The sequence below is a fragment of the Chrysemys picta genome, chromosome 2, assembly GCF_011386835.1.
Source record: "Chrysemys picta bellii isolate R12L10 chromosome 2, ASM1138683v2, whole genome shotgun sequence".
Lineage (NCBI taxonomy): Eukaryota > Metazoa > Chordata > Testudines > Emydidae > Chrysemys > Chrysemys picta.
Window position 1 is genome coordinate 186,982,351 of NC_088792.1, and position 21,125 is coordinate 187,003,475.

General features: G+C 45.2%; 1 protein-coding gene across 8 annotated transcripts in view; it reads right to left on the reverse strand.

Moving 5' to 3' along the window:
- Positions 1–21,125, reverse strand: part of RIPOR2 (RHO family interacting cell polarization regulator 2) — a 181,157-nt gene that overhangs the window by 96,553 nt on the left and 63,479 nt on the right. For 2 of the 8 annotated variants that reach the window (XM_008164454.4, XM_065582003.1), the window contains exon 1: positions 1,881–2,071. The exons of the other annotated variants lie outside the window; for them this stretch is intronic. In XM_008164454.4, the coding sequence (XP_008162676.2) occupies positions 1,881–1,941 (61 nt within the window). In that variant the 5' untranslated portion in view covers positions 1,942–2,071. Of the gene's footprint in view, positions 1–1,880; positions 2,072–21,125 lie in introns of those variants that run through there. 8 annotated transcript variants of the gene reach the window in all.

Genomic DNA, 21,125 nt, shown 5'->3' on the forward strand with positions numbered 1-21,125 from the left:
TATGGGAGTGTACTGGGCCCTCACTGAGGCCATGAATGGCGTTAGCAAGTGCTTTGGAAAATAAAAGCAAAACACTGTGTTTCACTCAAAAGAAAGGAAATAGGACAAAGGGAAAAACACAGAGAGGGGCCTCATCTAGATGGGCCTTTAACCCCCCCAACTATGGGAACCTGTTCCTACTACCATCTAGCCACCAATGTGGCTGAGGGTCAGATCATGTTACAACCATCCAGTGATATGTTGGGAAGACTTTTGGGGGCTCTCTTGGGCCTCTGGTTAAGTCTGCCACTAAACTAAAGGGAAGGTTAGTTATGATGATTCCCCTGGCTGCCAGTAACCAGCCTTTCGCTGGCTCCCGAGAAGTCATTCCTGCTAGAGATGATTTAGCCATGGTGTCCACAAGGATTGCATGAATGCTGTGTGTTTGTCTTTGGACTGGATTATTTGATATCAAATGCAGGTATTTAAAAAAAAAAAGTTCACTTTTACCCCCCACATTTCAAATTACATGGGACAAAAATTTCACAAGCATTTAAGTGGCTATGGAGCCTAAATCCCATTGACTTCCAATGGGTCTTAAGCACTTTTGAAAACTGTACCCAGAGGAATCCTGTTGAATCAGACCAGTGATGTAGCCTGACACTACCAGCTGCTTCAGAGGTACAAGAAACCCTACAGTAGGTAATTATGGGATAGGCTGCCCCCAGGGGAAACCTTCCTCCAGAACCCCAATAGTTAGAGGTTCATTTAAGCCCTGAAGCAGGAGGATTTATATTCCTTCCAAACTGCACAAACTGAACTTTGCGTTACGTTATTGTATACTTAGTATAGTTTTCAGGTACAAAGCATAAACATTTCCAGCTAAGTGTAAGTTGGTTTGCTGGGTGGCATTGCCTCCCTCCTGGGCTATGATTATTAGAAAGTACTTGTGAATAAAATGCTCTGACCTCTCAGCCTGCCTCTGCAAATGCACTGCACGTCTGGCATAGGGATATGTCACAGCGTAAGGGTGGGAGGATATTTGTGGGGAAACCTATTCAAATATTGGCAGCACATCACTGAAGCCAGGATTTTAAAATGTGTTCTCCTCTCTGGTCTAGTCTTTACTCAGGCTACAATAACTTGGTTTGGCCCCATCCCAAGTGACCAGCCAAACTCTGTTTAAACTGAGTTTGCTGAAACTATGTTGCAGCTGTGTTTAATGGTTACGAATCTTTGAGACCAATCCTGCAAACCCTCTGTGTGTTGAACTCCAATGGAAGACAACAGGAGTTCTGTGCAGGGAGGGCTTGCAGGATCAAATCCTTTGTGTCTAAGCCAGTGGGGAGTGGTGGGAGAAGAGAGAGAGACTGTGGACCTGATTCTCATTGGCCTCCACCTGGTATAATCCTTTACAGCAATGGAGAGTGAGTGCGAAGTGGGTGTAAAACATTTCCATTCTCATTTAGTAGCCTTTTGCACTGGTGCCAGTGACAGCACAAGCCTTATGGCCATGGTGAATCAGGCCCACAGCGTCAATCACTGAACACAGGGCCCTTTGTATTTGCTTACTTTGCAAAGTGTAACTTTTTAGATCAAAGGATGCACTTTTGTATGTAACTCCCCCTTTGCTTTCCCTTTTGAGCTAACATCCTCGCTGTGTAACCTGTCTGCCTAGTTAATATGAGTCTCACTCACTATCTTGCACCCAGAAAGCTTTTGTTCCCATTATTTTACCGAGAGAAAGCAAGTCTTTTTCAACCCTATCACTGTGAGCCCTAGTGGCTGTCCTGAGCCAGTGGAGAACTTCAACTTTTACCAAAGACACAGAATACAAGCTAAGTACAAACCTGTCTTCCGTCTGTGTATTAAAAAGATCTGCTTAATAAAAGGTTATTTACCTTCACAGAAGACATCATCTGCTTCTCCAAGAATAGTCAGATCTTCCTCTAGGTGCTGCATCGTGGCCACAGCTCAGCCAGAGATAGCTGCTACAGAGCTGAATGCTTGAATTAGTTTCTAGGCTACAAGAGGGCTATTTCCTTTCACCAGTTTCCTAAACATTTTGGTGGTGGCAGCTTCCGCATTTGCACTTACAAAAACAGCCTCATTCATATGAATAAGGCTTCTTGTTTTTAGCCATAGCCTTTGAGATTGGGTTTGAGGTGGGGTGTTTCTTTTTGCTGAGAGAGAAGAAACCTAGAGAGGAGATGCAGACAGAACAGACTCAGATCAGAATGCAGACTGCATTCATAGCCTGATTGCAGTGAATACTGTTCCAAAGCAACATTGTCCAGCATGCATGTAATTTAAAAGATGAGTGTGGGGATGTTTTTGCATATGAATGTGAATGTTTGTTGGTGGCAATGACAGAACCAGGGAGTAATTTGCATTCATCTTTCTATAGAAAAGTTCAACTTCACTACAGGGACAATTCAACTAGAGTATACCACCAGGCTTCATGGGTGTCATGTGTTCAGTGGACACTTTTAAAATTAGCATATTAAGACCCATAACAGTTTTTCCTTGCGTTTGAAAATTAGTACATGCTGAATAGATATAGTTAACACTGAACTCAGCTGTAGTCATCGTCTCATTAACAACAATGCATCGGGGGCTGTACCGTGGGGACATACTGCCCTCATAGTTAAGCTCCCTTGAGTCACCACTTGTGGTGCATCACCATCCTAAGATACTAACCAACTTAATGCTCTGAGCAGGGGTACAAAATTAGAACACCGATAAAGCCGAAAGTCAAATCTCATTTAGAGTTGAATATCAGAAATATTTAAATGTAAAACCCAACCCTGACGATTTTTCTAATTTTTATATCTGCCACATGTCACTTCTCTCATATCGGAATTATTGAAGCAAATCTTCATTCCTGGAATCTGTGGGAATCTTATGCCTGACTGACTGACTGTCCTCTCGCCTTGTAAGTTTTTGCCTGATAGAAGAAAACTGGTGCTTAAGTGTATACACTTGAATAGTCCTACTGACTTCAGTGGGACTGCTCACATGAGTACAATTATTCATGTCTCTGTTTGCAGGACTGGAACCTTAGAGAAGTAATTTCCCACTTTTTTTTTTCCTATTAGGACTTATTATTCTTGCAAAGACAGTGATGCCAATTGACTTTCATCTTGCTAGTATAGTGGCTGTACCATTCTGCCATACCCTTTAATGACAAAAACACTAAACAGCAATTCATTCACTTCACCATCCAATAGGTGAGTTATGAGCAAATATGAGTAGTGATTATTATTATTGCCTATTTTAAAGCACATTGTTGCTTTTATGCATGGTAGAAGTGGCATGTTATTGCACTCTTTATTTTGTCTTGTGATTGTGCTTTTATATTTCTGTGAAAATAAATTCTTCAGTGTACCATGCATGCACTGCAGATTTTATGTAACTTTTCAATGGTTTCAAATGCACAAGTTACGCCAGAACATCTCAGACAAAAATAAAGCTTGAAAAAAAAATTATAAATTTTGCTCCTAGTGATTGTAAAATCATGAAACAGCTCTTAGCTTACATCTGCCCCAAAATGGCAGCAACCTTTGGGCACCCAGAATGGAAGATAGCACAGCAATGTGGCATAATAATAAATTGTACTGACAGAAGATACATACCGGTACTTATTTTCTAAGAACCCCTTGGCAGGATCTACCTCCTATGTTGCAGGCTGGGAATCAGGTTGGCTTCCTCTACAGCCACGCTCTAGGTCCTGGGTTTTGACGAGACCCTTCACTGTCTTCCTCATCTTCCAGTGACTCTTGCTCACCATCAGGGGCTCAAGTCTCCATAAGGGTATTAAGTAAAAAATCCCATCCAGCTCTTCATAAAATGGAGAGGTCGTCGCTGGTTGCTCTGTATATTTTTCTTAGCTGTCTGTTCTTTATATTTCATTGATAGGCACCCCAGTTATGATCCGTTTTGGCCATCTACTTTGAGATCTCCTTGAACAGTATTTTTTTTATTGCAGTGGTTGGCCACAAGAGCTGCCTGCATTGTCATGTCTCCCACATGGTGAGGAGACCAAAGATCTCACCATGGCTCCAAGAGGCTGCTCGATGTATGTTGTGAGGAATCTGGAGTAGTAATATTGCAATGCTGATATATTGGAATCCAGCAGCAAATGGGCCAATCTTGGCCCTGTGCCAGTTTTTAAATGGGGGAGGGGGTATCTGGTCAACTGGACCCCAAAGCAGGGGAGGGCACACAGGTCACTCATGGATGCCCACAAAGCAGTGTGGGGAAACCATTGGAGGACTACCAAAGTAACGAGCAGCAGCAGTGTGTCCACATGAACCGCAGTCTGCACTAACTCAATTTGCATCAAATTTAGTACACATTGAAAAGACGACTCTAAAATTCACAGCAACTAGGAAGTTTAGGGATTTAAGGGTTTGTTTCATGTGCACACCGGCATTTTCAATCTGCACTAACTCGAATTAGTATGGACTAAACGCCCTGTGCAGACAGGCCCTGGTGTTATAATTTCTTCAGGGCAGGGACTGTCTTTTATTATGTATTTCTACAATGTCTAGCACAATGGGGCTTGATCTTTGATCTCAGTTGGCACCTCTAGGTACCACTGTAATACAAATAATACACAGAAGAAGGAAGAAAAGGATGGGAGGCAACGCTGTGGGAAGACAAGTAGAGGAGCAATGGAGGGTGGGATTGGGAGGAACAAGAAAATAAATCAGCACAATATCAGCAGCAGAGAGATGTGAGAATAGGAAAAGTGAGGTGGAGTGGAGCTGCAGCGGGAAGGAATCAGTCTTCGGGGAAAGAGAAGCGACAGCCAAGAGAAAGGATTAGCAGGAGAAAATCCACAGCACTTCTAAATGCTGCCTCCAGAAGAACAAATTATGTTCAGGAAGTAGTAGGAGTGATAGGAGGATCAAATCAGTTGAGCTACCATGATGGGTGGAAGGAGAGAAAAAAAAACAAAGGGTGAAGAAGTGAAGGAGAAACAGAAATGGTGAAGAGCAGAAGGGAATGGTGCACATTTATTTCTATGCATTAAAATGCTTCCTGGATTGCATCTATTTGTTTAAAAACAGAAGTTCTGTGGCAGGACTCCCAGAACCGCATCTGGATTTGAGAATTAAAATCCGCCAGCTAAGGTAGGGTTACCATATCTCATAAATAAAAAAAGAGGACCCTCCACGGGCCATGGCCCCGCCCATTTCCCCACCCCTAGCCCCGCCCCAACTCCGCCCCTTCCCCCACCCTAACTCCGCCCCCTCCTCCCTCCCACTCCCAGCCAGGGGGAAAGGGCTGCCCCAGTGCTACCAGCTTCACGGTTTGCCGGGCAGCCCCCAGACCCTGCGCCCCCAGCCGGCGCTTTCCCAGCGCAGCTGGAGCCTGGGAGGGGAAGCGCCCAGCCGGGGGCGCAGGGTCTGGAGGCTGCCCAGCAAACCGTGAAGCCGGTAGCGCTTGGGCTTTGGGCAGCCCCTATGCCTCCGGACCCTGCGCCCCCAGCCGGGCACTTTCCCTCCGGGGCTCCGGCGGCTCTGCGTAACTTACACTGTATAAGTTACACAGAGCCGAAGAGGAGCAGAGCCCCCGCAGCTGGAGGCTCTGCTCCTCTTAGGCTCTAAGAGCCGGGCTGCCCCAGCGCTACCGGCTTCGGGCAGCCCCCGTGCCTCCGGACCCTGCACCGCCGGAGCCCGGGAGGGGAAGTGCCCGGCTGGGGGCACAGGGTCCGGAGGCAAGGGGGCTGCCCGAAGCCGGTAGCTCTCGGGCAGCCCGGTTCTTAAACAGAGCCTCCAGCGGCTGGGGCTCTGTGTAACTGACACTGGGTCAGTTACACAGAGCCCCGGGGGCTGGAGGCTCCAGCCGCCCCCGCTCTGTTTAAGAGCCGGGCTGCCCAAGCGCTACCGGCTTCGGGCAACCCCCATGCCTCCAGATCCTGCGCCCCCAGCCGGGCACTTCCCGTCCCGGGCTCCGGCGGCGCAGGGTCTCCAGGCACGGGGCTGCCCGAAGCCGGTAGCTCTGGGGCAGCCCGGCTCTTAAACAGAGCCTCCAGCGGCTGGGGCTCTGTGTAACTGACACTGTGTCAGTTACACACAGCCCCGGCGGCTGGAGACTCCAGCCCCCGCGGCTCTATTTAAGAGCCGGGCTGCCCGAGCGCTACCAGCTTCGGGCAGCCCCGTGCCTCCAGACCCTGCGCCGCCGGAGCCCGGGAGGGGAAGTGCCCGGCTGGGGGCGCAGGATCTGGAGGCACGGGGCTGCCCGAAGCCGGTAGCGCTCGGGCAGCCCGGCTCTTAAACAGAGCGGGGGCGGCTGGAGCCTCCAGCCGCCGGGGCTGTGTGTAACTGACACAGTGTCAGTTACACAGAGCCGCAGCCGCTGGAGGCTCTGTTTAAGAACTGGGCTGCCCAAGCGCTACCGGCTTCGGGCATCCCCCCTGCCTCCAGACTCTGCGCCCCCAGCCGGGCACTTCCCCTCCCGGGCTCCGGCGGCGCAGGGTCTGGAGGCACGGGGCTGCCCGAAGCCGGTAGCGTTCAGGCAGCCCGGCTCTTAAACAGAGCCGCCATTTTCCCGGACATGTTCGGCTTTTTGGCAATTCCCCCCGGACGGGGGTTTGACTGCCGAAAAGCCGGACATGTCCGGGAAAAAGAGGACGTAGGGTAACCCTAAGCTAAGGCAACTCTTGCCTTATCATTTCCCTTTAACACTAAGGGTATGTCTACACTGCAGCTGGGAGTGTGCCTCCTAGCCCGGGTAGACAGATTAGTGCTAGCTCAGCTCAGCACACTAAAAATAGCAGTGTAGAGGTTGCAGAATGGGAGGTGGCTTGGACTAGCCACCCAGCTTCAGATCCAGGGAGTCCGGCACAGGCTTGGACTCAAGCAGCTAGCTCAAGCCACTGCCTGAGCTGCAACTTCCATACTACTATTTTTAGAAAGCTCACTCAAGTGCTGCTAGCAGGCATCTGTTTCGCCGGGCTGGGAGATTCGCTCCCAGTTGTAGTGTAGACATACCCCTGGGGGCCCCACTGAATTTAATGAGGCCAGGACTTCAACCTATAAAGGACTAATGTAGGGCAAAAGAGTCTTGCACTTTTATACTCAGGTTTCTGTGTTTGATTCAAATAAACCCCAACATTAGTGATGTCATACATGGGAACACGGGATTATTCAAAATACACAGCTGCCCTAAAATTAAATAACAGGGGAAAATACCCTATAAAAAGATGCTAACTTCTGTGTACTGCCCTATGTGTCTCATTTGTAAATTCAGCATAGAAAGTTTTAGCCGTTTAACAAAGTTTCTGAAACACTAAGGAACAAGGAAAACTGACCTGGTTATTGTAGCCCTTTCCTTTTGTACTTCATTTCCCCTAGGATTTAAAGTTATTTCCTTGTGCATGGTTTTCAATCGCCCCATCCGGATGCCTGTTACGTTGACAGCCCTTTTTTCTTTTATTTTCAGGAATTAAAAGGCATCAAAAGCTGTTTTCTTTCCAGTAAATAACTGTCACCTGAATGAGCACTAACTAGCCTGGTGATGAATAATAATGACTCAACTTCCACTTCAAACACACAAAGAAAAGTCTTTTTGATTCGTTCTCATTTGCCACACTGTCTTCCCCTAAATGACAGGATCATGTACAACGCAGAAACCTGTCTCAAAAGGAAAATCAGACCTCTCTATTCAAGATGAAATGCTTTAATGTGTGAAAATGATCTACATCGCAGTGGTTCTGCTCTATCTCCTGTTCTCCCTGCCCCCTTCTTTGGCTGTTTTGTATTTGGGATTTTTCTATCAGCCAATGTATTTGTTTTTTCTGATCTCAAGCATCTAAGCTAAAACAGCTGCCCCTTCCCTTCCTTTTGAAGCAGCAACTTTTCTCGTTCCCTCCCTATTCAAGAAGCATTTTATATCTTTCTCTTTGATATGTTTACAAACTTTGTTACTTTTCTTGTCACCTGTTGGTTAACTCAGCACACTCCCTTCCCTCCAGCAATTACTGAAAGACTCATTTTTTTTCCGACATAACCACATCTGATGCCTGTTATCACAGAAACTTACCGCCCATCCTCAAATAGCCTGTAAACAAAAAGTGGAGGGTGACAAGCGAAGTGTTAAAAACAAGGGTGGGGAGCGTGGACAGAGAAGTAATAGAAAGCAGCTTATAGAAAAGCTCTCCTTTAGCAACCTTAACTCTGTTTGCTTTTGTTTCTTATTTCTTTTGCAACCTATTGAAAAAGATACCGGTCACATCAGCCTCTGTGAGATGTTATAATATTGCCACAATAGCTACTGAGCATTAATTTCAGTATGTAATTCAAAACTCCTGTGTGACCAATATTTTGAGTGTCATATCAGCAGTTAGAGCTTTCAGATCCAGAAAACCTCTAAGTACTTGACCCTGCTCTAATTGAAGTCAATGGGAAAACTCCCATTTGCTATGAATGCACTGGGAAGATGCACCATGTTAGAAAGGGTGCTAGAGCAAACATGATGTTAGAAATGACAGCATGTCATGCAGATGGGGCCCAGTTGTGTTTAAAAATGTCTTAGCTGATCATAGTTAATCAGATTCCACCCAGGAAAAAAATCAAGTTAATATGATGTTAGTTAATGTTTTCTAACGTGTTTTCCAAGTGTAGTCAAGGCCACCTGACTCCAGTGGCAGAGGATTGGGCTCTCCAGCTGTGACCCTGGTCTTGTTGGGGAAGTTCCAGCCTCTTTCAGAGAAGCCATTTGCCAAGCCAGGGAAAATGTGAGGAAGAAATATTTTGTAATTTTTCACTTTGACTAAACCAATTCAGTATTGACTGTTAGCTAATTAGTACTGAATAGTAGAGCTGAGTACAAATTGATATTTTGGCATTTGTTCTTATCTCAAATTGTGATGAAAAGTAGCAATATCAAAACTTTTCACGGAACCAGAAGTTTCACCAAATCAATCTGAAAATGTCAAAACATTTCATTTCTAATCCGTTCCATGTTAAATTGCATCTCCGTATTGTGCCGCAGTGCCTGATGGGAGGAGTGGTCTGTGCTCCTTGCTTAGTTTATAATGAAAGAGGTGCCAGGACCCAAGCAATTTTTTTACATTCATAACTGATGCAGCAAGCTCAGAGGTGCCACAGCTATGAACTGCCAAGCCTAGAGCTGCCAGGGCTCAGCCTTGGCAAGCCCTGGCACAAATCAAGTACTGCTCAAGCCCTCATTCTCCTGTATGGGCAAGGCTTCCTGGCTGGACTACATCTCCCATGATCCACTACAACTGTACAACTTCCATGAAGCCACAAGACTTGCTCCTACGGGACGGTGTGGAGCATAATGGAAAAGGTAGTTGCTGGATGGAGAGAAGGGGGGCATGAGGCACCCGAACTACAGCCCTCATGAGGAACTGTTGCACCTTGGGCAGATGCAATCTAAGGCTGAACTGACTCAACACAAAATACTTCCGTTTGGGCTGAAATATCTTGTTTTGATATTTTCCCTCAGAAAAAAAAATAAAAGTTTTCAGTAAAATCAAAATTTCCCTGCTGAAAATATTGATTTTGTGGAAATTGTTTTTTCTGTTAAAAATAATTTTGACAGAAAATGTATAATCCACTGTACTGACCACTAAACACATGTCCACTCTGAGTGCTGGGTGAGTCCACCAGGGCAGGAAGGAGATCTAGGGAGCCCATCTGTAACTTTCACTCTATGCATCTGAAGAAGTGAGGTTTTTACCCACGAAAGTTTATGCCCAAATAAATCTGTTAGTCTTTAAGGTGCCACCAGACTCCTTGTTGTTTTTGTAGATACAGACTAATACGGCTACCCCCTGATACTCTTCTTCCCTCCTTACCTCCCCAATCCCTGGGCAGAATTACTACCTAGCACTCCAGGATTTGGAAGGGCCAAGATTCCATGCTGGTTGGTATACCATGTCCTCAGGAAGGTGGGACTAGTTTCAACTGTGTGCATCTAGCCTCATGCTGAAGTCTGGGCAGGCACTAGGCACTTAGGCCTACATCCTCCATGGTATTTAGGAGCCCAACTTTCACTGATCGGTGAAGAGACCAAAGGAGGGGGGGGGGAAAGGAGAGGGAATTGGAGCATACAGGCAATCAGCACAGGAGAAAGAATGTTTACTCAAAACTCTGAGCAACTTGTATAGTCTTGTTTTGAATATTCCTACAGTTTCAAATCTCTTGCTCTTAATATCCCCTTTGAAACGTCAAGAAGCTAACCATAATTTTTGTTCTAGCTGTTTACTCATTTGAAGGGGATGGAGGTCTCAGTGGGAATTAGGCTATGTTCACCTACAGATATTCAGGGGTTCTGACTAAGGTTGAGCCTGGCAGAATTGTTTCTTGCCCAGTTATTTTGCATTTGTGAAACTTCTTTTCCTATAATTTTAAACCCATTTTTTTTGACGGGGGATATTCGGTTTTTTAAAAGACCCACCAGATTTTTTAGCTAAATGGAAATCTGTGCTGTGTATAAAGGAGAGAAGAATTCTCCAAAAAGCTGTCGTAAGTGGGTCCTCATATTTTCCCCGAACACTGTATTTATCAGATTATTAGATGTTTTTTCCCTCTCCTTTTTGCTACTCTTTTCACTCCCACCACCCCACAATCCCTACAGGAACATGAACCCAATTATATTTGAGTGCAGATTTCAAATCCATTAAGTCTGCATGGGGTTGAAATTAGGCAAAATATATTCACCCATGCCTAGTTCTAAAGACATCTTGGCTTAATGCACACACAACATGTGTAGGCTCAGGCCTGGTCTACACTTGCAAGTTTTTGCGCTAAAAAACAGCTTTTTCTGCTGAAACAACAGTGGCGTCTACACTGACAAGCGACTTTTTGCGCCGAAACGCCTCAGTTTTAGCACTGCAATAAAATCACCCTTATGAGAGTCATAAGTGTTTTTGCGCTGAGGGTTTAGTGCCGTAGGGCTAGCGTGGACACCATTCTTGATTTTTGTGCTATTATTGGCCTCCGGACACTGTTCCGCAATGCTCATCCTGGCCACTCTGGTCAGCACTTTCAACTCGGCTGCCCTGATGCTAGGTAAACAACCATCTGCCCCTCCCCCTTTAAAGCCCTGGGAATTTTGAAAGTCCCCTTCCTGTTTCGTTGGTGTTGCAGAGCTTGCATCGCGTCTTCCCAGCTGATCATGGCGGCTCCATGCAGGAAACAATCCCCTGCTTGGTCCACTGCAGAGCTACTCGATCTGATAAGTGCTTGGGGAGAGGAGACTGTCCAGTCCCAGCTGCGCACAAGCCATAGGAATTTTGATACCGATGGCCAGATTGCATGCAGCTTACAGGAAAAGGGATATAACTGGGTCACGCTGCAATGCTGAGCAAAAGTAAAGGAGTTGAGGAAAGTGTACCACAAGGCGGGGGAGGCGAACTGTCGCTCCGGTGCTGCACCCCAGACCTGCCATTTTTATAAGGAGTTGGATGGTATCCTAGGTGGCGACCTTACCTCCACTGCAAAAAGCACCATGGATACTTCAGTGGGTCTGGAGCTGCTGGAAAGTGTACCTAACCCAGAGGAGGAAGTCATTGATGAAGAGGTGGAGTCTGAAGATGGGGAACCCCATGATGTGTCCAGTCAGGTGCAGTTCTGTACTCCAGAAGTGTCTAGCCAGTCTCTCCAGTCGCTCTCAGGCGAGACAGAAGCAGGAGAGCAGACCCCTGGTAAGTGGTTTTGCTTTGTGAAGTTCTGAAGTGGGTTGAGGGCAGAGACATGTGGAAGGCTGGCTTTGCTTGTATGTGCTGGGCATTTCCCCGCACAGCTAGGCAGTACGGCGGAACAGGGAGTTTATGCACTCTGCGATTTCATGGGAATTTTCCAGAGAGATCTCTAGGAAACTTTCCTTGAGGTACTCAACAATCCTCTGTCAGAGGTTCCTTGGCAGAGCTGCCTTGTCCCTTCCCCTATTGAAAGACACTTTCCCACGCCACTCTGCAATCACTTGGGCAGGGACCAAAGCTGCACACAGGCGAGCAACATAGGGACCGGGGCAGAAGCCGCAAGCGTGTAGCAGATGCACCCTTGCTTCCCTGCTTACCCTCAGAACTGAGATATCTTTCATAGTGACCACCGCCTGTGGAAAATGGTGATACATTTTAGAGTGTTGCCACCCCTTAAGTGACCTGCAATCTTTTCAGATTGCTTCAGTGCAATAAAAATGCCCTTGCCCCGGAGTTCATTCACCCTACTTGGGGTCTTCTGTCTCATGTGTGCTTGCCTAGGGTCACTGAGAAAGTGATAGGTATGTTACCAGCAGTGTGTTAATGTTACTGTTTCAATGCTCTGTGTGTACCTGAAAATAGTTCACAATAAACAGTAGAGCTATGTGTTTCCAGATTTCACCTTGAGAAACAACCGCCCTACAGCAGCAGAGCATCTGTGCAAGATAGGAAACTGGCTGAGACGGAACACGGAAGATATGTTCCAGATCATGCTGCAACAGTCAGAGGCTGAAAACACTGAACACAAGAAGTGGAGGGAAAGTGAAAAGCAGGAAAGAGAAGAGAAGGATACTTACAACAGGGATGCCACAGAGAGGCTGATTTAAAGTTATGGGTTGTCAAACCGACATGCTCCAGACTCTCATAACATTGCAGACTGAGCAAATGTGTGCCCGCCCTCTCCCTCACAGCATTGTAAACTCTTTCCCATGCACTCCCCAAACTCCCCCTGTGCATTCCTTTCCACCTTCTGGCACTTTGCGCTTTCCTCTACACTCCACCCCCGCAGACAGCTGTTCCAATGAAAGCTGGACCTATACTCAACTATGAAAATCATCCCCCTTCCCAATTCTCCCTCCGCCCCCCACAACTGTGTAGATGGCTGTGTGTGTCTGTGTGTTGGTGTGGTTTTTCTGTCAATAAAAGCAGTGTTTTTATTAATATTCTTTCTTTATTTTCCCCACAAGGGATGATACCTCATGGCACCATGCAAATCAACACTTTTATTAGTCCCTTGCATTGACGGGGACAGGTGAGCAAAGCCCAGAGGTAAGTGGGGAACATGGAGACCGGGGAGATGGGTCGGAAACAAGAGGGAGTGTGGGCTATACTGGCACAGTTAGCTGTGCCTAACATAGTGAATGCTAATGGGAAGGGGGTAGGTTTAGCGGATAAAATAAAAAAAGAACAAGTTAAAAATCACTTAGAAAAGTTAGATGCCTGCAAGTCACCCGGGCCTGATGAAATGCATCCTAGAATACTCAAGGAGCTAATAGAGGAGGTATCTGAGCCTCTAGCTATTATCTTTGGAAAGTCATGGGAGACGGGAGAGATTCCAGAAGACTGGAAAAGGGCAAATATAGTGCCCATCTATAAAAAGGGAAATAAAAACAACCCAGGTAATTACAGACCAGTTAGTTTAACTTCTGTGCCAGGGAAGATAATGGAGCAAGTAATTAAGGAAATCATCTGCAAACACTTGGAAGGTAGTAAGGTGATAGGGAACAGCCAGCATGGATTTGTGAAGAACAAATCATGTCAAACCAATCTGATAGCTTTCTTTGATAGAATAACGAGCCTTGTGGATAAGGGTGAAGCGGTGGATGTGGTATACCTAGACTTTAGTAAGGCATTTGATACGGTCTCGCATGATATTCTTATCGATAAACTAGGCAAATACAAATTAGATGGGGCTACTATAAGGTGGGTGCATAACTGGCTGGATAACCGTACTCAGAGAGTTGTTATTAATGGTTCCCAATCCTGCTGGAAAGGCGTAACGAGTGGGGTTCCGCAGGGGTCTGTTTTGGGACCGGCTCTGTTCAATATCTTCATCAACGACTTAGATAGTGGCATAGAAAGTACGCTTATTAAGTTTGCGGATGACACCAAACTGGGAGGGATTGCAACTACTTTGGAGGACAGGGTCATAATTCAAAATGATCTGGACAAATTGGAGAAATGGTCTGAGTTAAACAGGATGAAGTTTAACAAAGACAAATGCAAAGTGCTCCACTTAGGAAGGAAAAATCAATTTCACACATACAGAATGGGAAAAGACTGTCTAGGAAGGAGTACGGCAGAAAGGGATCTAGGGGTTATAGTGGACCACAAGCTAAATATGAGTCAACAGTGTGATGCTGTTGCAAAAAAAGCAAACATGATTCTGGGATGCATTAACAGGTGTGTTGTGAGCAAGACACGAGAAGTCATTCTTCCGCTCTACTCTGCTCTGGTTAGGCCTCAGCTGGAGTATTGTGTCCAGTTCTGGGCGCCGCATTTTAAAAAAGATGTGGAGAAATTGGAAAGGGTCCAAAGAAGAGCAACAAGAATGATTAAAGGTCTTGAGAACATGACCTATGAAGGAAGGCTGAAAGAACTGGGTTTGTTTAGTTTGGAGAAGAGAAGACTGAGAGGGGACATGATAGCAGTTTTCAGGTATCTAAAAGGGTGTCATGAGGAGGAGGGAGAGAACTTGTTCACCTTAGCCTCTAAGGATAGAACCAGAAACAATGGGTTTAAACTGCAGCAAGGGAGGTCTAGGTTGGACATTAGGAAAAAGTTCCTAACTGTCAGGGTGGTTAAACACTGGAACAAATTGCCTAGGGAGGTTGTGGAATCTCCGTCTCTGGAGATATTTAAGAGTAGGTTAGATAAATGTCTATCAGGGACGGTCTAGACAGTATTTGGTCCTGCCATGCGGGCAGGGGACTGGACTCGATGACCTCTCGAGGTCCCTTCCAGTCCTATAATCTATGAATCTATGAATCTATGAATCCTAGGCCTTAACAATCACAGTTGCTTCATAGGCTACCAGATTTAAGTAATCATTACAGTCCCAAGCATAGCAACAACCATTACTGGTTTTCTTGTTGGAAGTGTTGTTTCAAGGCATCCCTGATTCATACAGCCCCACGTTGCACCCCCTAATAGGCCCGATATCTGGCTGCTCAAAATCAGCAGTTATAACCATTGGACTATTTTCCTTGCTCAGGTCTAGCCTTCATATAGGCATCACCAGTGCACCTTTAAGTAGCCAAATGCACATTCAACAGTCATTCTGCACCTACTCAGCCTGTTGTTGAACCGCTCCTTACTGCTATCTAGGTTTCCCGTGTATGGCTTCATGAGCCATGGCATTAAGGGGTACACTGGGTCTCCCAAGATCACTATGGGCATTTCTACTTTCTGGTTTGGAAAAAAAGTCCCTGCTTGTAGCTTTCTGTACAGACCATTGTTCCTTAAAATACATACGTCCTGCACTTTTCCAGACCACCCCACATTAATGTCAGTGAATCGCCCACGGTGATCCACAAGTGCCTGCAAAACCACAGAGAAGTACCCCTTCTGATTGATGTACTTGGTTGCAAGGTGGTCCAGTGCCAGAATTGGAATATGTGTCCAATCTATCACCCCACCACAGTTAGGGAAACCCATGTCTGCAAAACCATCCACAATGTCACGCACGTTGCCAAGAGTCACGGTATTTTGCAGCAGGATGTGATTAATGGCCTCGCACACTTGTGTTAACACAGCACCAGTGCTTGATTTCCCCACTCCAAACTGGTTCACGACCGACTGGTAGTAGTCTGGAATTGCCAGCTTCCACATGGCGATTGCCACGCGATTCTCCACCAAGAGGGCAGCTCTCATTCAGGAGTCCTTGCACCATAGGGCTGGGGCAAGCTCAGCACACAGTTCTATGTAGGTGGCTTTCCGCATCTGAAAGCTCTGCAGCCACTACACATCATCCCAGACTTGCATAACTATCCAATCCCAGCACTCTGTGCTAATTTCCCGAGCCCAGAATCGACGTTCCACAGCATTCAGCTCCTCTGTGAATGCCAAAAGCAATCTCATGTTGTTGCTGTCCACGTTGGACACCATGTCAGGCAACTGTGACTGCCGTTGCCTTTGTAACATTTAGAAAAACTCCACTGCCACTCGTGATGTGCTAGTGAGAGCTAGCAGAGTAGTGCAGGATCCATTCCTGCAGAGAGCTGTGGTGGGGAAAGCACTAAGGGACGTTGAAAAATGCTGCGAACTGAAGATGGAAGCACATTGAATGCTGGGACGGAAAGCAGTTCATTGAGCCCAGACCCATAATGCACCACAATCCCCTGTGTCTTCCCACAAGACCTAGCAGTAGAAGGGGGAGAGCTGCAATGTGGGATAACTACCCATAGTGCAGTGCTCTCATTGGCAATGCAAGTACCGCAAGGTGGACACGCTATGGTGAGGAGCAGGATTTTCTAATTGTACTATGAGAATTAATGTATGATTTGATTTCATCCTGCCAGCCACCCTTTCTGAATAGCAGAAAGTAATGACAGACCAGAACAATCCTTATGACTGATTATGGTCACCCTTTTGTTTTAGGATAAGTTATAATGTCTACTATGGTTTCCTATATGTATTACAAATTAGGCACTCTAGTTAAATATACATTTCTTTGTTTTAAGGTTTTAGTAAGTAACAGGATCTTGTATTGTGTCTAGGTTAAGGAGATTAGAGGAATGTTGAGGGCCTGAAGCCCCAACGTGAATTGTTTTAGTTATAAGATTTAACAAGGCTTGATTTACAATGTATTCTGCTGAATATACAATACTGCTGTCTGTATAACTTTGAAGGTTTCAGTAAGAAATTGTTTGTGTGAATGAGGAATGGATGCATCAGGAAAAAATAAGGTGTGAAAGCCATCACAAATGTCCAGATGGTCCAGAAAAAGTGAGAGACTTGGAAAAACCAGGAGACAATCAGAAAACATCCATTGTATCCGATGCTAAACATGTTAGCAGCATTGAGGTGAGGCAGGCACCTCCGAAGACGAGACAACAAATAGGAGATAATGATGGGAAGCCCAACAATAATCATCAAATGATAACATTACTTAAGGACTAATGATTACAGGATGACATTGCAAAATGCATGGACTCAAATGGGAATGTACAACTATAAAGCTGGGGTGTTTTGCCATGGAACTCTGGGTTCAGTCCTGCAAAGCCTCGGAGCATCGGATCGCAACCGACAAGAGCCCAGCTCCTCACTCGTGCTCAGTCTAACTGGCCATTATATTGACTCGAGCTACAACAGACTGGTAACTATAAACATCAACTGGCAGGACTTTGTGTGCATGTGTGCGCGCGTGTGCGTGTGACTAAAAAGCATATGCTAACTGTTGTATTTTCAGTAAATGCAGTGTTTTTGCCTTCTCCTGAAAAGATCCCGTGTGCTTCTTATAAATATAACAATGGCGCCAGTGGAAGACAGTGTGGACATGCCACAGCGCTTTTAATTAATGCGCTTTAATGAAAGTGGTATAACTTTTGGTGCAGAAACTTGCCAGTCAGAGTTTTACTTTGTTGTGCTTTATGTATCTGAAGGTTATACTTTTAAGGAGTGAAATATGTAAAAGCTTACATAAAATGTTTATATGTATTTTGTAAATAATGGGACAGATTCAGTGAAGCTGCATGGAAGATGTAAACTGTCCCTTCCTGAGCTCCCTGGACCCCCTGTGCCCTAGTTGGACAATTTTGCTGCTGCCACACTCTAGGGTTTTCCTCAGGTGCTGGAGGCCAGGGGAGGTAGCTTCATTTTCTGGCTGAGGTTTCACAGAAGTCCTGCTAGCAGAAGCTACGGAGGGGAGTGTTCATTTCTCTAAGTCGTACTTTGGCCAGAGCTGTGAACTCTGAGCTGGGATGGCCCATACAAACCCATTGGTGGACAGAAAGATGCAGACACTTTCATGCACTGCAACTCCTCCCCATTAGACTTTCTAGAGACTATACCAGGGGTCGGTAACCTTTCAGAAGTGGTGTGCCAAGTCTTCATTTATTCACTCTGATTTAAGGTTTCGCATGCCAGTAATACATTTTAACATTTTTACAAGGTCTCTTTCTATAAGTCTATAATATATAACTAAACTCTTGTTGTATGTAAAGTAAATAAGGTTTTTAAAATGTTTAAGAAGCTTCATTTAAATTTAAATTGAAGTGCAGAGCCCTCCCGGACCGGTGGCCAGGACCCGGGCAGCGTGAGTGACACTGAAAATCAGCTCGCGTGCTGCCTTCGGCACGTGTGCCATAGATTGCCTACCCCTGATCTATACTGACAGAAGCCAGCACAAACCTAAGCTCAACCTGCACCTGGTTTACAGGCAGACCTAAAAAGAGAGAGGGAAACTTTTAAGTTTTGTGATTTTTGAACTCCACTTGATTTTAAGAGGGCTATAAATGTACCTCCCACCTAGAGATGGTTCTGAGCTGCAGAGTTAGAATTAGAATCCAAACTTTCCCAAATACTGGATATTCAAATCCGGGGTTTCATTCAGGCTTCTTTCTCTTCTCAGCTTTTTCATACTGCGGTGTGATACTAGCAGATAACCATCTCATCCTGAAGTGTACATGTAATCCCCCCTGCTTGTCCCCATTGTTTTTCCTTGTCCATTTACCCCTCCTTGTACCTTTTCCTGCCCCTTTCTATGGCTCTTTCAAATACAATATGAATGGTGAATGGGTTTTTCAAGCATAAAGTATTATATGATATGGACTATTACATTTATACTTTCACTTTCCGGCAATGCTTTGAGAGTCCTTACAAAAATTCCATTGTCCTTGTATTTGCCACTTTCTGATACACTTGATGCCACTTTGTAGATTGAGTTCTCTGAATAATTGCAACAGCAGAGTTTACTTCTCTTTTCTGAAACCAGTAGGATAAGAGGGCACATGGGAACGGAACCTGTGGTAAAGGAAACCTTACCGCAAGGCATCCCCACCCTGCTTGACTTCCCCCTGACATAATGCTACAGAACGCGTGCAGGAACTGGATGTACCCTAGGGTCATAGTATCTCTCCTGTAGGGATTGCTTCACTGTCACTCCTATGGGCTAGGATAGAAAAATAGATTTTTAAACAATGTAACTCTATTTTGCAATGTTGTGAAGCAATGGAAGATTCAGAAACAGCATGATTACCACAGCTTGCAGAAGTGTAAACAGTGATATTTGCATTGATGCATTTTATTTATTTTATTTTTAGCTGAAGGGTGATAACTAAAATACAAAGGAAAATCGGCAAGAGAAGGGGTGTTGGCTTGGTGATTTTAAAACATGAACTACAAAGGTTTTATGGGAAACAGAAAAAACATCTCACAAAGAAGTACAAGCAGTCAACGGACAGACGATAATACAATAGCATCTTTCATCCAGAAAAATCTCCAAAGGTTTTGCAAACTTTAACTGTGAGCTGAACAAATGGTAGGTTCACTTTCCTCAGAACCACTTAAGTGTATCAATAGTTTCACAGCACACAACAATCCTACACAGTGTTTTAGGTCAAGGAGTCAAGAACAGCTTTCCTCAAATAAAACCACAATTGGGCATGTAGTTAGACAGACTGGTGTTAACCCAAGTGTCCTGATCAAATTTCATTTTGGGTAACATTCCTACTATTGCCAAAAAGTACTTGTAGCTCTTTGTTGACCATAAGTGGTCAGGATCTTGGTTTTACAAGAAAACACAGTGCCCCTTGCTACCATATTTGCACTTTTCCTAGCCACTTTTCCCAGAAGAAAGCTTGCCACCTACTGAATCACTTAAAACCATTCCCTGCAGCAGCCACCTCCATTTTAATTTCCAGGTACAGACCCAGCCAGACCTTGCTTAGCTTGAGAGAGCCTATAACCAAATATATGGTTAAAAATAACAAGGATTTCCCCCAAATGTGACATTTTAATTATTTTTTTCTTCTGCATCTCCCTGAAGTTTCTCTTTTGAACCAGCGTCCCACCTGTGCAGAGAAACCCCAGCAGGGATATCGGCAGCAGCACTGGTACAGTCAGCGTGTCAGGCTGTGCCAAAAATAGCTCAATCTTGACTACAAGTTTTAAAAAGCTATCAACATGTTATAGCACTGACATTGCAGAGAATGGTGACCGTGAGATAAAATAATACTGGCTCAGCAATATGAAATAAGCATTAACTTAGCTGATTCCCCCGGGGCAAATTTCTTGCTCCAGTGCTGAACAGCGGTATGACTGATATGACAAAGCCAATGCATGCTTGGCTATCTCAGCCCAAGCATTAATAGCAAAGTAGCAATTTCAAGGAACTGCAAAAAAGAAGAATAAAATGTTGGTGCATATTCCTGTTACTATGTTTTTATGGCTCCATCTGTATTTGAAAAGTTTTAAAGAAAAGCCATTTGCAGTACATTTTTTACTTTGACTCCATCTTGCCCATCTAAATCCCAAGATAGAAGGAAAATCATTATTTAGGACAATCACACTATTAGGGCCAGATTCTTTCCTGCACCAAGAGCCACTCAGTGCAGGAATGTAGGGATGGGCCAGCACACAGCAGGTTACAGCTGTCTACTTGTTGTTGTTGTTGCATACCTCCAACCACAGCCCCTGTGTAGGTTAGAGCAGTCTTGGGGTTGCTCTAAGCTACAGCATGTGAAGATGGTCTCTAAGCGACCATCCTCATTCTCCAGTTAAGGCTAGCCAGAGCACAATGCATGCCCACCAGGAGTGGGAAGCAAAGAAGCTGCTCTGACAGAGAACACTCGTCCAATCTGAAGAATTTTAATTTGAGTAACACAAAGCATTTGGATTGGGGGAGGGAATCTCTCCCTTAATCTTGCTTTCTGTTCTATTATAAACATTAACACCAACCTGCTCTACCTGCCTTTAAGATATGATTGGGGTTAAACAGACCACATTGTCAGATATATCATTCTAACTCCTACTCCCCAGATCTTTGGGTATTATAACAGCACACATGCACCAGTGGGCTTGTTACAAGACCAGTCTTTTATGGGAATTGCTTCCCACTTGATAGGACTGAGGAATCAGGAAGGTCCTGGATGAGGGACCATGTGACTTAAGAGGCTTGCATGTGGTTAGCTGAGGATTGTGAGAGAGCAGGTTAGAAAGTCAGCGTTCCCAGGCAGAGGGCCTGGGAAGAGAGCTGCAAGGTGCAGTAGGGTAGAAGCATTAGCTGAGAGAACGGCAGGAGGGCAAGCTTAGCTTGGAAAGACTAAAAGGAATGGGAAGTCCTGGAAGGAGGGTTATAAGGATGCTAAAGCCTATTATGAATTGAAAGGATGAATTGAGCCCAGGGAAGAAGACTGAAAGGTTTGCTTTTAAGTGTTGTTTTCATGTTAATAAACCAGACCTCAGA